Source organism: Dama dama, chromosome 15 (genome assembly GCF_033118175.1).
Source record: "Dama dama isolate Ldn47 chromosome 15, ASM3311817v1, whole genome shotgun sequence".
Classification (NCBI taxonomy): domain Eukaryota; kingdom Metazoa; phylum Chordata; class Mammalia; order Artiodactyla; family Cervidae; genus Dama; species Dama dama.
Window position 1 is genome coordinate 31,567,923 of NC_083695.1, and position 13,490 is coordinate 31,581,412.

Genomic DNA, 13,490 nt, shown 5'->3' on the forward strand with positions numbered 1-13,490 from the left:
GTCCAACAGTCTGTTCTTTACATCTGTGTCTATTTTGCTGTCTTGCATATAGGGTCATCATTACCATCTTTCTAAATTCCATATATATGCATTAATATACTGTATTGGTGTTTTTCTTTCTGACTTACTTTGCTCTGTATAATAGGCTCCAGTTTCATCCACTTCATCAGAACTGATTCAAATGCATTCTTTTTAATAGCTGAGTAATATTCCATTGTGTATATGTACCACAGCTTTCTTATCCATTCGTCTGCCGATGGACATCTAGGTTGTTTCCATGTCTTGGCTATTGAAAACAGTGCTGTGATGAACCTTGGGGTACACATGTCTCTTTCAATTCTGGTTTCCTCGGTGTGTATGCCCAGCAGTGGGATTGCTGGGTCGTTTGGCAGTTGTATTTCCAGTTTTTAAGGAATCTCCACACTATTCTCCATAGTGGCTATACTAGTTTGCATTCCCACCAACAGTGTAAGAGGGTTCCTTTTTCTCCGCACCCTCTCCAGCATTTATTGTTTGTAGACTTTTTGCGTGAGATGGCACCTCATTGTGGTTTTGATTTGCATTTCTCTGATAATGAGTGATCTTTTCATGTGTTTGTTAGCCATTTGTATGTCTTCTTTGGAGAAATGTCTGTTTGGTTCTTTGGTCCATTTTTTGACTGGGTTGCTTATTTTTCTGGAATTGAACTGCAGGAGTTGCTTGTATATTTTTGAGATTAATTCTCTGTCAGTTGCTTCATTTGCTATTATTTTCTTCCATTCTGAAGGCTATCTTCTCACCTTACTTATAGTTTCCTTCGTTATGCAAAAGCTTTTAAGTTTAACTAGGTCCCATTTATTTATTTTTGCTTTATTTCCATTATTCTGGGAGGTGGGTCATAGAGAATCCTGCTATGATTTATGTCAGAGAGTGTTTTGCCTATGTTTTCCTCCAGGAGTTTTATAGTTTCTGGTCTTACATTTAGATCTTTAATCCATTTTGAGTTTATTTTTGTGTATGGTGTTAGAAAGTGTTCTAGTTTCATTCTTTTACAAGTGGTTGACCAGTTTTCCCAGCACCAATTGTTAAAGAGATTGTCTTTTCTCCATTGTATATTCTTGCCTCCTTTTTCAAATATAAGGTGTCCATAGGTGTATGGATTTATCTCTGGGCTTTCTATTTAGTTCCATTGATCTATATTTCTGTCTTTGTGCCAGTACCATACTGTCTTGATGACTGTGGCTTTGTAGTAGAGTCTGAAGTCAGGCAGGTTGATTCATCCAGTTCCATTATTCTTTCTCAAGATTGCTTTGGCTATTTGAGGTTTTTTGTATTTCCATACAAATTGTGAAATTATTTGTTCTAGTTCTGTGAAAAATACCATTGGTAGCTTGATAGGAATTGCATTGAATCTATAGATTGCTTTGGGTAGTATACTAATTTTCAGTATATTGATTCTTCCGATCCATGAACGTGCTATATTTCTCCATCTATTTGTGTCATCTCTGATTTCTTTCATCAGTGTTTTATAGTTTTCTATATATAGGTCTTTTATTTTTTTAAGTAGATTTATTCCTAAGTATTTTATTCTTTTCTTTGCAATGGTGAATGGTATTGTTTCCTTAATTTCTCTGTTTTCTCACTGTTAGTGTATAGGGATGCAAGGGATTTCTGTGTGTTAATTTTATATCCTGCAACTTTACTATATTCATTGATTAGCTCTAGTAATTTTCTGGTAGAGTCTTTAGGGTTTTCTATGTAGAGGATCATGTCATCTGCAAACAGTGAGAGTTTCACTTCTTCTTTTCCTATCTGGATTCCTTTTACTTCTTTTTCTGCTCTGATTGCTGTGGCCAAAACTTCCAACACTATGTTGAATAGTAGTGGTGAGAGTGGGCACCCTTGTCTTGTTCCTGATTTCAAGGGAAACGCTTTCAATTTTTCACCATTGAGGGTGATGCTTGCTGTGGGTTTGTCATATATAGCTTTTATTATGTTGAGGTATGTTCTTTCTATTCCTGCTTTCTGGAGAGTTTTAATCATAAATGAGTGTTGAATTTTGTCAAAGGCTTTCTCTGCATCTATTGAGATAATCATATGGTTTTTATCTTTCAATTTATTAATGTGGTGTGTCACATTGATTGATTTGCGAATTCTGAAGAATCCTTGCATTCGTGGGATAAAGCCCACTTGGTCATGATGTATGATCTTTTTAATATGTTGTTGGATTCTGTTTGCTAGAATTTTGTTAAGGATTTTTGTATGTATGTTCATCAGTGACACTGGTCTGTAGTTTTCTTTTTTTGTGGCATCTTTGTCTGGTTTTGATATTAGGGTGATGGTGGCCTCATAGAATGAGTTTGGAAGTTTACCTTCATCTGCAATTTTCTGGAAGAGTTTGAGTAGGATAGGTGTTAGCTCTTCTCTAAATTTTTGGTAGAATTCAGCTGTGAAGCCATCTGGTTCTGGGCTTTTGTTTGCTGGAAGGTTTCTGATTACCGTTTCGATTTCTATGCTTGTGATCCGTCTGTTAAGATTTTCTATTTCTTCCTGGTTCAGTTTTGGAAAGTTACACTTTTCTAAGAATTTGTCCATTTCTTCCAAGTTGTCCATTTTATTAGCATATAGTTGCTGATAGTAGTCTCTTATGATCCTTTGTATTTCTGTGTTGTCTGTTGTGATTTCTCCATTTTCATTTCTAATTTTGTTGATTTGATCCTTCCCCCTTTGTTTCTTGATGAGTCTGGCTAATGGTTTGTCTATTTTACTTATCTTCTCGAAGAACCAGCTTTTAGCTTTGTTGATTTTTGCTATGGTCTCTTTTGTTTCTTTTGCATTTATTTCTGCCCTAATCTTTCTGATTTCTTTCCTTCTACTAACCCTGGGGTTTTTCATTTCTTCCTTTTCTAGTTGCTTTAGGTGTAGAGTTAGGTTGTTTATTTGATTTCTCTCCTGTCTCTTGAGGTAGGCTTGTATTGCTGTGAACCTAAGGGGACTTAGCACTGCTTCTACTGAATCCCATAGGTTTTGGGTTGTTGTGGTTTCATTTTCATTCGTTTCTATGCATATTTTGATTTTTTTTGTTTCTTCTATGATTTGTTGGTGATTCAGAAGTGTTTTGTTTAGCCTCCATATGTTTGTATTTTTAATAGCTTTTTTCTGACATCTAAGACATCTAATCTTACCACATTGTGATCAGAAAAGATGCTTGAGATGATTTCAGTTTATTTGAATTTACCAAATCTAGATTTATGGCCCAGGATGTGATCGATCCTGGATCTATTTTTTAAAGTAATGATTATTTCATGTTACCTACCCAATTTGTTAATTCTTATAGAATTGGTAGGTATCTAGATATAAAAAATAAGTAAAGCACTCAAAAGAAATAAAAAAGCAAGAAATAAAAGTACTTTACATGGTGAAAGAACAGATTCCTTTCTTTTTTTAACACTTGGGAAAATAATGCTTGCTAAAGGCCTTTTCTCAACAGAGTTTTATAAGCTTAAAGCAGTTCATGCTGGCTATGTACTTCAAATTTTTTACAAAAGATAACTGGTAAAAATTTTTATTATCATAGCCAAATATAACTAGATTTTTTATAGTGGGGACTGTTATCTTAATAACAAGGTTAAAGGTTTTTTTCTGCTCATCTGTGTTTTAAGCCCTTAAACATATACTTTACTCCTTAAAGTTATAAATCCCTAAAGTACTCTCTAATAACTCTTTTAATGATTTTTGGAAAATTCAAGTTGAAAACATCTAAGGATGAAATAAGAAACTGTAGATTTATTACTATCCACATTCTGTTCTGTAGAGGCAAAAATGGAAGAATAAAACTAAAAAAAAAGAAAAAATCCAACAAATATACCTCATTTTGTTTCTTAGATTTAGTTAAATCAAAGTCAATTCTCATTTTTAAGTTTACATAATAAGAATCAGCTTCCCAGGAGGAAAAAAGCCCAAAACAGACTATTAAGATAAAAAGAAATCTGCTTTGCCAAGAGTGTTCTAGTTCCTAATGAAAGTGTTTGGTTGCCTTCTGGTCTCCTTTCCAACAATGTTTTGGCCAAGAAAAGAGCTGAGGTTTGTCTTTTAATATGGTCCTCCATTGAGGCAAGAAAGATTTAATTCTACTTTAGTACTTTAAAGAGATGAGTACAAGGATGTCAGCTTGATGATGTAAAGGGTAGGTGATTCTGGAATTTTTTAATATTAAGCTCCTTAAAATTTAAATTAAATTAACCCTCATTTTTTTGCTCTACTCTTAATAGCAGATGGGAATAATTAGCATAGATTTTTATGTTGCCTTGTTATCTTTCTTTCTGACTGAACAAATCTAGTTAACGTCAATATTTTTTTTCTTGAAGACTGGGAATATAAGACAGTCATTGTTACCCTCTGAATTATACATAATTTGCCTTCAGATAATTGATACTCATTCCATTTTAAAATGTGATAATCTGGTTGGTTATGCAATAAGCATGTGAACCCCAAAACTTATAAAAAAGATGTTACAAATTGGAAGTCTGTTAGATGATACTCTTTCAGTTTGCCTCTTGTGTATTCTGAAGTTGCCTTCTTCCTTGTATAGTTTTTACTTTTCTTTGACATAATGACAGCTCCTTTTTCTCCTCCCCCCAAATTAAAATTAATCATAATCTTTCAAAGAGTTCTCTATTACCTTTCATTTTTGACTGACATCCTACTTGCTGCAGTCCTCAAGAAATCAATGAATATATTAACTGAAATTAGACTTGGCACCTGTCTCCAAGGAACTCAGCTCAATAGTTCTTGGTAGACTTAGATGGAATTTTTAATAACTTCAAAGGAGATATTTTTAAAAAACTGTGCATTTTTGACATTAAGCCACTATGATTTATAAAAATGCATGTATATGTGGCTTTAATATGCATATGAAAAGTTAAGTATTTAATTAAATTGTTCATAATTTTATTCCAAGTCATTATAACTCCTTTTCCCAACAGCCTTAAACACAAAGGTATTTCACCATCACTAACTCATCTTTTCTTATGGAATTGGGTATTCTAAAGTCATTCTTTTAAATCCATGCTTTTTGAGTTCCGGAATAAAGACAAAGGGTATAAAAAAACAAATATGACCAGAGTTAAGAGCATTAAAACACAAAAAATCTAACAAGTCAATGACTGTTATGTAAAGAAACTAAATAGGTAGTTTACATAGTATTTTATAAACACAAAGAATGGTGTATTTCTTCTCAGTCATAAGATTCAACTTGAGGGGCAAAGGAACTGGAAAAACATGGTATTGAAAAAGGGAAACTATAAATATTCAGGAAATTTATTTTGTTCTCTGTTCCTAAATTTCTTAACATTTTTTCTTTAGAGCTCCAAATAAGTCATGTACAGAAACCTCATCTCAGACTAAAAGTAATAACAATCAGATGATGAACAGAAAAGAGCTTAGTCTGAAAGGCTGAGTTGGAATCCTGATTGTACCATTTACTACCTCTGTAACTTTTATCTTTTTTTTTTTTTTTTGCTAATCTTCTCTGTATCGTTCCAATTTTAGTATATGTGCTGCCAAAGCGAGCACAACTTTTATCTTTTTGAGTTTCAGTTTCTATATCTGTAACTCAGGTATAATTCCACCAAATCCAATAGGGTTGGTGATGATTAAAATAAAGAAGGCGGGGAGCAGTCTCTCAGAGATATCTGAGATGCTGCCTCCTGGGCTGCAGTCTTCATTTAGCCCCAAATAAAACTTAACTCACAAAAAAAATAAAAATAGAAAATAAAATAAAATAAAGAAGGCATGTCATATCTACACATATATCTACACATCTACACATATCTACACATTGTCTGGCTCATAGTAGGCATTCAGTAGATATTGTTCATGGACTTTTTCCCTTCCCTGACCCGTGTGGAAATTAAATTTGACAGACAAATAGTGTTCTCTTCACTCTCAAAGCTACTGTGGTGAGAAGAAGATAGAAATAACTAAATGGAGCTATAAATCTCCTTGATCTAAAATTTTAAAGTAGATTAGTAAGCGCTGAAATAAAACTGGTAAGAGATAAATAGAATGATGGAACTTATAAAACCCATGTGAAAGTTAAGATAGTGTTAATCACTTCTATTTTCCTCTTGGCTGTGATAATACTATATTTCATATTCAGTGAGGGGAGAAATTACCTAAACTTCAAAATGTAAAATTAAAAGTGTTTCATAAACAAAATTGCTTCCATTTTCCAGATGTTTTATCAGAAAACTCTTTCAAAATGAAAGTAAGGCTTTTCGGTCATTCATCTAGGATGATCTGTTTACATGTCTGCTGCTGCTGCTGCTAAGTCGCTCAGTCGTGTCCGACTCTGTGCGACCCCATGGACTGCAGCCCACCAGGCTCCTCCGTCCATGGGATTCTCCAGGCAAGAGTACTGGAGTGGGGTGCCACTGCCTTCTCCGGTTTACGTGTCTACTATGTGCCAATTGATACACGAAGGGTAGAGGGTATATAAAAGAAGGTGGAAGGATAACTATTAAAGGCATGGTACATGCCAAGTGTTTCAGGCACACATCACTGTGTTAGTTCAGTGAGGCTGCCATAATAAAATACTACCAACTGGGTGACAAACAGCAGAAATTAATTTTTTCACAGCTCTGGAGGCTGGATGTCCAAGATCAAGGTATAGGCCAAGTTGCTTTCCTCTGAAGCCTCTCTCCTTGGTTTGCAGTTGACTATCCTCCTGCTGTCTCTTCACACGGTTGTCCCTCTGTATAAGTACACGCCTGGTGTGTCTGTGTCTCTTTCCAAATTTCCATTCCTTAAAGGTTACCAGTAAGATAGGATTAAGGCTTACCTTAATAGCCTCATTTTAACTTAATCATAGCTATCTTCAAATTGGGTTTGGGGATTCAATACAGAAACTCTGGTGTAGGGATGGGGAGGGACGGACACAATTCAGCCGATAGGAAACACCATCTCACTTACCCACCACTATGTTGGGCTTCCCTGGTGGCTCAGAGGTTAAAGTGTCTGCCTGCAATGCGGGAGACCTGGGTACGATCCCTGGGTAGGGAAGATCCCCTGGAGAAGGAACTGGCAACCTACTCCAGTATTCTTGCCTGGAGAATCCCATGGATGGAGAAGCCTGGTGGGCTACAGTCCATGGGGTCGCAAAGAGTCGGACACGACTGAGCGACTTCACTTCTTCATGTTGTACAAAGGAGAATCTAGGCTTTGAGAGAATAAATAACTCATCACAGACAGCCAGTAAGTGGTAGAAAGAAAATTTTAACCAAGGTCTCACTATGAGTACACCAGAGCCTTTGGTCTTTCTGTTATTCATAACTCCTCAAAGAATTATACATCTAGTTAGGAAGACACAGCACTGAGCCATGAAAATTTAAATATGGGGGTTATTCGTAAGGAGGCTTATTCATTGATCTTGTGCCATTAAATGGGAAGAATGGACTTAAGATTAGTAAACATTTTTATGTAGTAAATAGGATTTTTATTATGTGGTAGGCTGGGTTCTTTCACAAAAGTCTGTTGGTTCCCTCACATGAGGGATTGTGGATTGTCAAACAGAAACAGTTTTGGTATGTCTTGGCCCAAAGACTACAGATAATCCAAGTCAATGTCAAATAGAAGACAGCTTTCTAGAGTAAATATCTCAGATATAACTGTCTTTTAGATCTCTTTTCTTCAGCATTTGGGTGTAGTCTATGTGCAGGTACACATGTATGAAATCCCTAATCTGCTTTATAACATTCTACTTCATTGGCAATCTACATGGTATGTTAGTGGGCCTTAAGCTCTCCAGCATCTCAGGATAAAAGACAAAGGTCCATGCTCTGTCTCTTGAGACTCTGACATGTGTCCACGAATGAGTGTCAGGCTAGACTGTGGTAAAGTTGGCATCTGCTCCATATTCTGATGACCCCATACTGTTGTTTAAAGTTTGTTAAAATTGCCATTCTGACTTGTGTTTTTTCCTCTGACTACATTTTATGGATGTATACTCCATGCTAAGTTGTAATTATATAATTAACAAGTTAAATAATTTCACATTCCCAAATTATGTTATAATGTTTCCAAAGAAGACCATTCCAGGTATGCATACAAGGGGCCAAGGCATATGTCTAGAATCCTAGTACATAGGAACTCTTTACACAAAAACAACTGGACTCCTGAAAGCAGGATGTAAAACTCTCATGTGAAAGATGTCCTCCCTATACCGGGAGGAAAGAATCAAAGAAAGGCAACTGTGGACAAGTAACTAAAACATATGGGGGACTAAAGGAAGATAAGAATTAGTTTAACAAAATCTGTTTGCACAGATAACGCTTGACTTTGACTTCCTTTTTCTGGTGATAAGAATGCGAATTTCACAAAGCTAAGTTGCTTCTCTTTGCTCAACTTAGTATATAAACACTTAGTCCAAGCCACTTCTTTGGGTCTTCATTTTTTTACGGGGATTCCCATGTATGTGTAAAAATCTGTATCCTTTCCCCTTGTTAATCTGTCTTACATTAATTTAAAACTCAGGCTCAGGTGGAGACCCCAGGAGGATAGAGGTAAAGTTCTGTGCCCCCTGAACTATATATAAAATAAATAAATACTTACCAACTATTACAGGGGCTACAAGAGACTCTTGAAGGAGGCTGAATCGTGGAGAACCATTACTTTGTTATTTTAAGGTACATTCCTTAAATATTAATTATACTATTTAAAAAAAAAAAAAACTGTGAAAGCACATTCTAAAGTTAGATCTGATTTTTAGTATGACCTATTCTTCTGCCTCTCTTCTAGAGAATGAATATTAAACACTGTTCTGATCAATAATGGGAATTCAGTTAGGATTTTTTAAACTGTCTCAACTGAGGTAAGTGGGAGGAAGAGGTGGGAGTAGTATATTAGAATCTCGGGGGAAAGATGGGAGAGCAGATAGAGAAGTAATATTCAGAGTTTAAAAACAAAGCAGCACTTTTCTCCAATACTTTTATGTGTTTTCAGTCACAGTATTTAATGTTTTAAAATTTCAAACAACATTAAAAGCAGGGCATATGTTAACCAAAAAAGGGGGGTGGAGAAACACCAGCATAAGGGAATTTTTTAAAATCTGAAGAAATCAGAGACTTCATTTTTTGTCCTCAAACAAAAATGCATACAAAAGGCATTTAATGCACGTTTTGAAGCAAACAGACTCAGTAGCCAACTAATCCCAAAAGTACTTAATTCAGGCACAGGAAAAGGTAATAATACTCTTACAGAGTTGTGTCCAGGAACTGAACACCATGACGGTCTAAACTTTAAGTGGAAAAGTAAATCCCCAAACCCAGTATGACACCTTTGTAACTCTGAGTACATACATCTTTATTTCTGACCTTTTGTGTTTCCAGCTGTTATTACCTTTGTAAACTTTCATAGAAAGAGCTCCTTATTATCCTCCTTGCCTTCATCCCCTGGTGCCTTTTACACAATAAGCATACATGCTCAGGTTGAGAACTGCTCTGACTCCTGAATTTCTTTTTCCTCAAGCTGAGTATTCAGAGACAACTAAGATTTTCAGTTTAGACTTCTTGGGCTTTCAGTCCTAGAATCATATTATTTCCTACTTGCTGTCAGGCTGCAGATCACTGATAAGATTCAAACCAATCAGTTCTCATGATTGAAGCTAGATAAAAAGAATAACTATAGTGCAGACCCCTCCCAGCCCAGAGTCTCTTTGTGGGTACATGGTGGACAGTGTCCTGAAGTCCAAGAAATACCTACCTCCAGCTTCAGAACATCGTGCTGCAGTTTACGCTGAAATTCAAGGAAGTTTTTGATTGTCAGCTTCCCCTTGAGATCAGCTCCAAAAAAGTAGGTTGTGAGGGCTGAACACAAGCCAGACTTGAGGGTGTTACCAGTTGTTGGACGATCTCTGTGACGCATTCCCATGCTGGTTTGGGAGCGAATAATGCTCTGAACCTAATGGAGAAGCAAACCCCAGTCCAGAAAAATATTACAAGGTAGAAAATGTAGAAAAGTAAGAGTAATAACAATCAACTGGTTACTATCTGCCTACACTGTGCTACAATTCTCTCTTTTATTTTATTATTATTTTTTTTAGTGGAGTGCAGTTTATTACACCGGTGGGCCCAAGGCAAAGTCTACTCTTAGCCAAGGACCCCGACCAGTTTTTGTGAAAATCTTATATACCTTACGTGTACTTGCTCAAACCCACCTCCTCAAATTCCTTGAAACTAGTCTGGACAAGGTAAAAGAGAGATACGATCAAAGTTAACCCATAATTCATGTGTCACAAGACTAGATAAACAGTGGATATTTATCAATAGGCCTGTGGTCATATCGCGATAAACATACTGGAATTTACCACTTTGTTCTGTTACAGAGATAATTAGCTTATTCTTTTCGGCAACAGAGAGTCCAAGTACAAGTCCTGAGGCTCTTTTATCCAGGGGGTCTGGTTTTCCATTGGTATGCCATTTCTATAGACTCCGGGCACAAAGTTCAGAGTCCACTGGGAGGGTGACCATGAGTGGAGCCTAACGTTCGCAGTCTGGCCTAAGATGGAGTCCAGCTCTGTCTGTTTCCTTCTGCATTCCCCCTTCTTGATGCTCTTAACTCATATTATGAGCATCATTCATAGGGATATATTGCACCCTGACTCCCCGACCACCAATTTGGGAGAATGACATCAACCTTCGGGTTACAAAGTTCATAATACATTGTAAAATTCAGGGTCCACAAAGCAGAAATATCAAGGCAACTATAACAATGGTAAATATAGTTTTCCACCAATCCTCCTTCACCCAAGATAGGACCGAAGTCCAGAAAGGAATGTTTTCTTTTGACATTGCTTTTACCTGGTTTTTCACGTCATCTAAAGCAGTGATACATTACCAGATAAGTCAGGAATGCATACACAACATTCAACCTTAATTATAGCACAGGTCCCTCCTTGAGCAGCTGTGAGTATGTCCAAAGCCATTCTATTTTGAATTACTGCTTTTCTCATTTGGATTTGCTCTTCATTTAAGGCTTGGATGGCTTTTGTTCTATCTAGGAGGGCCTGTTTTGTGAAATTAGTCAAGGCCTCTACTTTAATCATAATATCTGTTGTCCCTTCAGAGGGTACGAATAAGGCAACAATATACTCATACCACTGAAACACAGATCTTGTCCACTTAGCATGTAAATAAGGTAGATTTACCTCGGTGGAAGGGCCCTTATACTGTTATTCTAACTACCCCTACTGCAGTTAAAGTTGCAGGTATTGCCCCTTGGATCCATCATATGAGGGTGAAGAGAGCATACCATGCAGACCCAGAAAAAGCTGAGTGGACTGCACAGAGGGACCCCACCGACCCTCGAGAGACTAAGACCATCCTTAAGAAGAAGGAAAAGAAGATCCCGGATGAGCCTCTTGAAGATGAAGCCGCATAATCAACTCCTGCTGCTTGGTCTCATCAATGTGCACATTCCTACGTCAACTCCCACAATACTTCCTACTGTTGGGCATGTGGGGCTATGCCTCTGTCTGTGATGGATGGACTTCCCTGGTGGCTGTCACCGCTCCGCCAAGGAGATTTTAAACCACTCTGCTCTTTTCTGGGACACAATCATAATCAATTCTCTCTTTTAATGCTTACAACAATCCTATGAGATAAGTCCAATGATTATCCTCATTTTACAGATGAGGAATTTGAGGTATGCTGTTAAGTAACTTGCTTGGAGTCAAGTAGCCAGCAAGTAATAGAACCGGTAACACACATGCCTGACACCTTTATAATTCGGATGCTCTTAAAAATCTTCCTTGAGAAAAAAGTATGCATTTGTTTTAGGCTCAAAACCTCACACACAACACTAAAATAACCATCAACCTCACAGTAATGCCTTCAATATCTCAGGAGATGTTTAAAAATTTCACACTTCTACTATTGACTCTCCAGTTGTGATGAGCGGCAGTACAGCGATAGGCAAATACTTGATATCTAAGAGAGGTAACACATTAAATAGAATGATAATGCAAAATATAAAGTTGGTACGGAGCAATTCTCCAAGAGAAGATGGGGAATTAGTTTAATCTTTGAGAAATTTTAAATGAGATTTTGAGAAAGAATAATTTTGGGGGCTAGCAACCATGGCCTAACTATTGATATACAAAATGAGCTTTTTGATGCAATCTATGATTGCTATAGCACTTTTCCCCCCGACTGGTTCCTGCAGTCTTTTCTACCTCTTTACAAGCTAATAAAAACAACTATTCAGAATAAAATTGTGATATGTAAAGACAGATATTACATAGATAAATAATATGTATAGCCTTGTGAATAATGATTTTTAAATTGCTAAATTAGAAAAGTATAATATTTAAAAACTTAAGATTTGTAACAATGGATTTACTTTAGTTAAATGTCTTTTATTTATTTTATTTATTACCTATGACCATACAAAAGACTTACTTAACACAACTGAATGGTCCCTGGCTCTAAAAAGTAACAGTAGTATAGTGGAAAGACATGAGATGAGGAATAAGGAAACATGAGGTCTAATTATGTTGTTCTGCAGTACAAGCACAATTTAATAGGTCATTTAACTTCTTTGGGCCTTAGTTTTCTCACTGGAAACGTTCACGGTTAGAGGACACTGTCTCTAAGTTTCCTTATAACTATGTTAATATCACAAATACTTCTGATTATGATTTTTTTCTGGGTTCATGTTTTATCAAGTGAATAAGACTGACGTTTGTTTTTCATGCTCATGGAGACTTGAAAGATGGATTTTCAAATTATTTATGTTGAAGATTTTTAGACTTCAAATTGAATTATAGGATAATCAGTGCAGTGCTGCTGATATTTGAAGGCAATACACAATTCATTTTCTCTGCCTAACTGTGAGAACTGAAGAATTTTTCAGTAGCAGTGAATCAATATTGAGTACCACTGTCAGGACCTGTCATGATTTAAATTTTGCCTGTGCTATAATATTGTAGCTTATACACTTCCTAGGGTGGAGACTGTGTGTTAGCTTCAAAAGTGTGGTGCCGAGAGTCTGTGTGAAAATTTCATCCCCTTTCTCTGTCTCACAACTGACAGGTATTATTCCTCACACTTTAATACTAAAGAAATTTCTATCATGGCCTGGGTGAATGTAGCCCTGACAGTTATAAGTTCTTTAAAAAAATATCTTTCGGCCACTGCTGCTGCTGCTAAGTCACTTCAGTCGTGTCCGACTCTGTGCGACCCCATAAACGGCAGCCCACCAGGCTCCCCCGTCCCTGGGATTCTCCAGGCAAGAACACTGGAGTGGGTTGCCATTTCCTTCTCCAATGCATGAAAGTGAAAGGTGAAAGGGAAGTCGCTCAGTCGTGTCCGACTCTTAGCGACCCCATGGACTGCAGCCCACCAGGCTCCTCCGTCCATGGGATTTTCCAGGTAAGAGTACTGGAGTGGGCTGCCATTGCTTTTTCCGATCTTTTGGCTAGGTTAGTTCTATTTTATGATCTACTAAGAAATGGG

At 36.8% G+C, this 13,490-nt stretch overlaps 1 protein-coding gene and 1 pseudogene across 1 annotated transcript in view; both read right to left on the bottom strand.

Annotated features, from left to right (window-relative positions):
• Nucleotides 1-13,490, bottom strand: part of MICU1 (mitochondrial calcium uptake 1) — a 217,089-nt gene that overhangs the window by 79,403 nt on the left and 124,196 nt on the right. The window contains exon 8 of the mRNA XM_061161769.1: nucleotides 9,739-9,936. Coding sequence (XP_061017752.1) covers nucleotides 9,739-9,936 — 198 coding nt within the window. The remainder of the gene's footprint in view (nucleotides 1-9,738; nucleotides 9,937-13,490) is intronic.
• Nucleotides 5,498-5,553, bottom strand: LOC133070884 (U6 spliceosomal RNA; annotated as a pseudogene).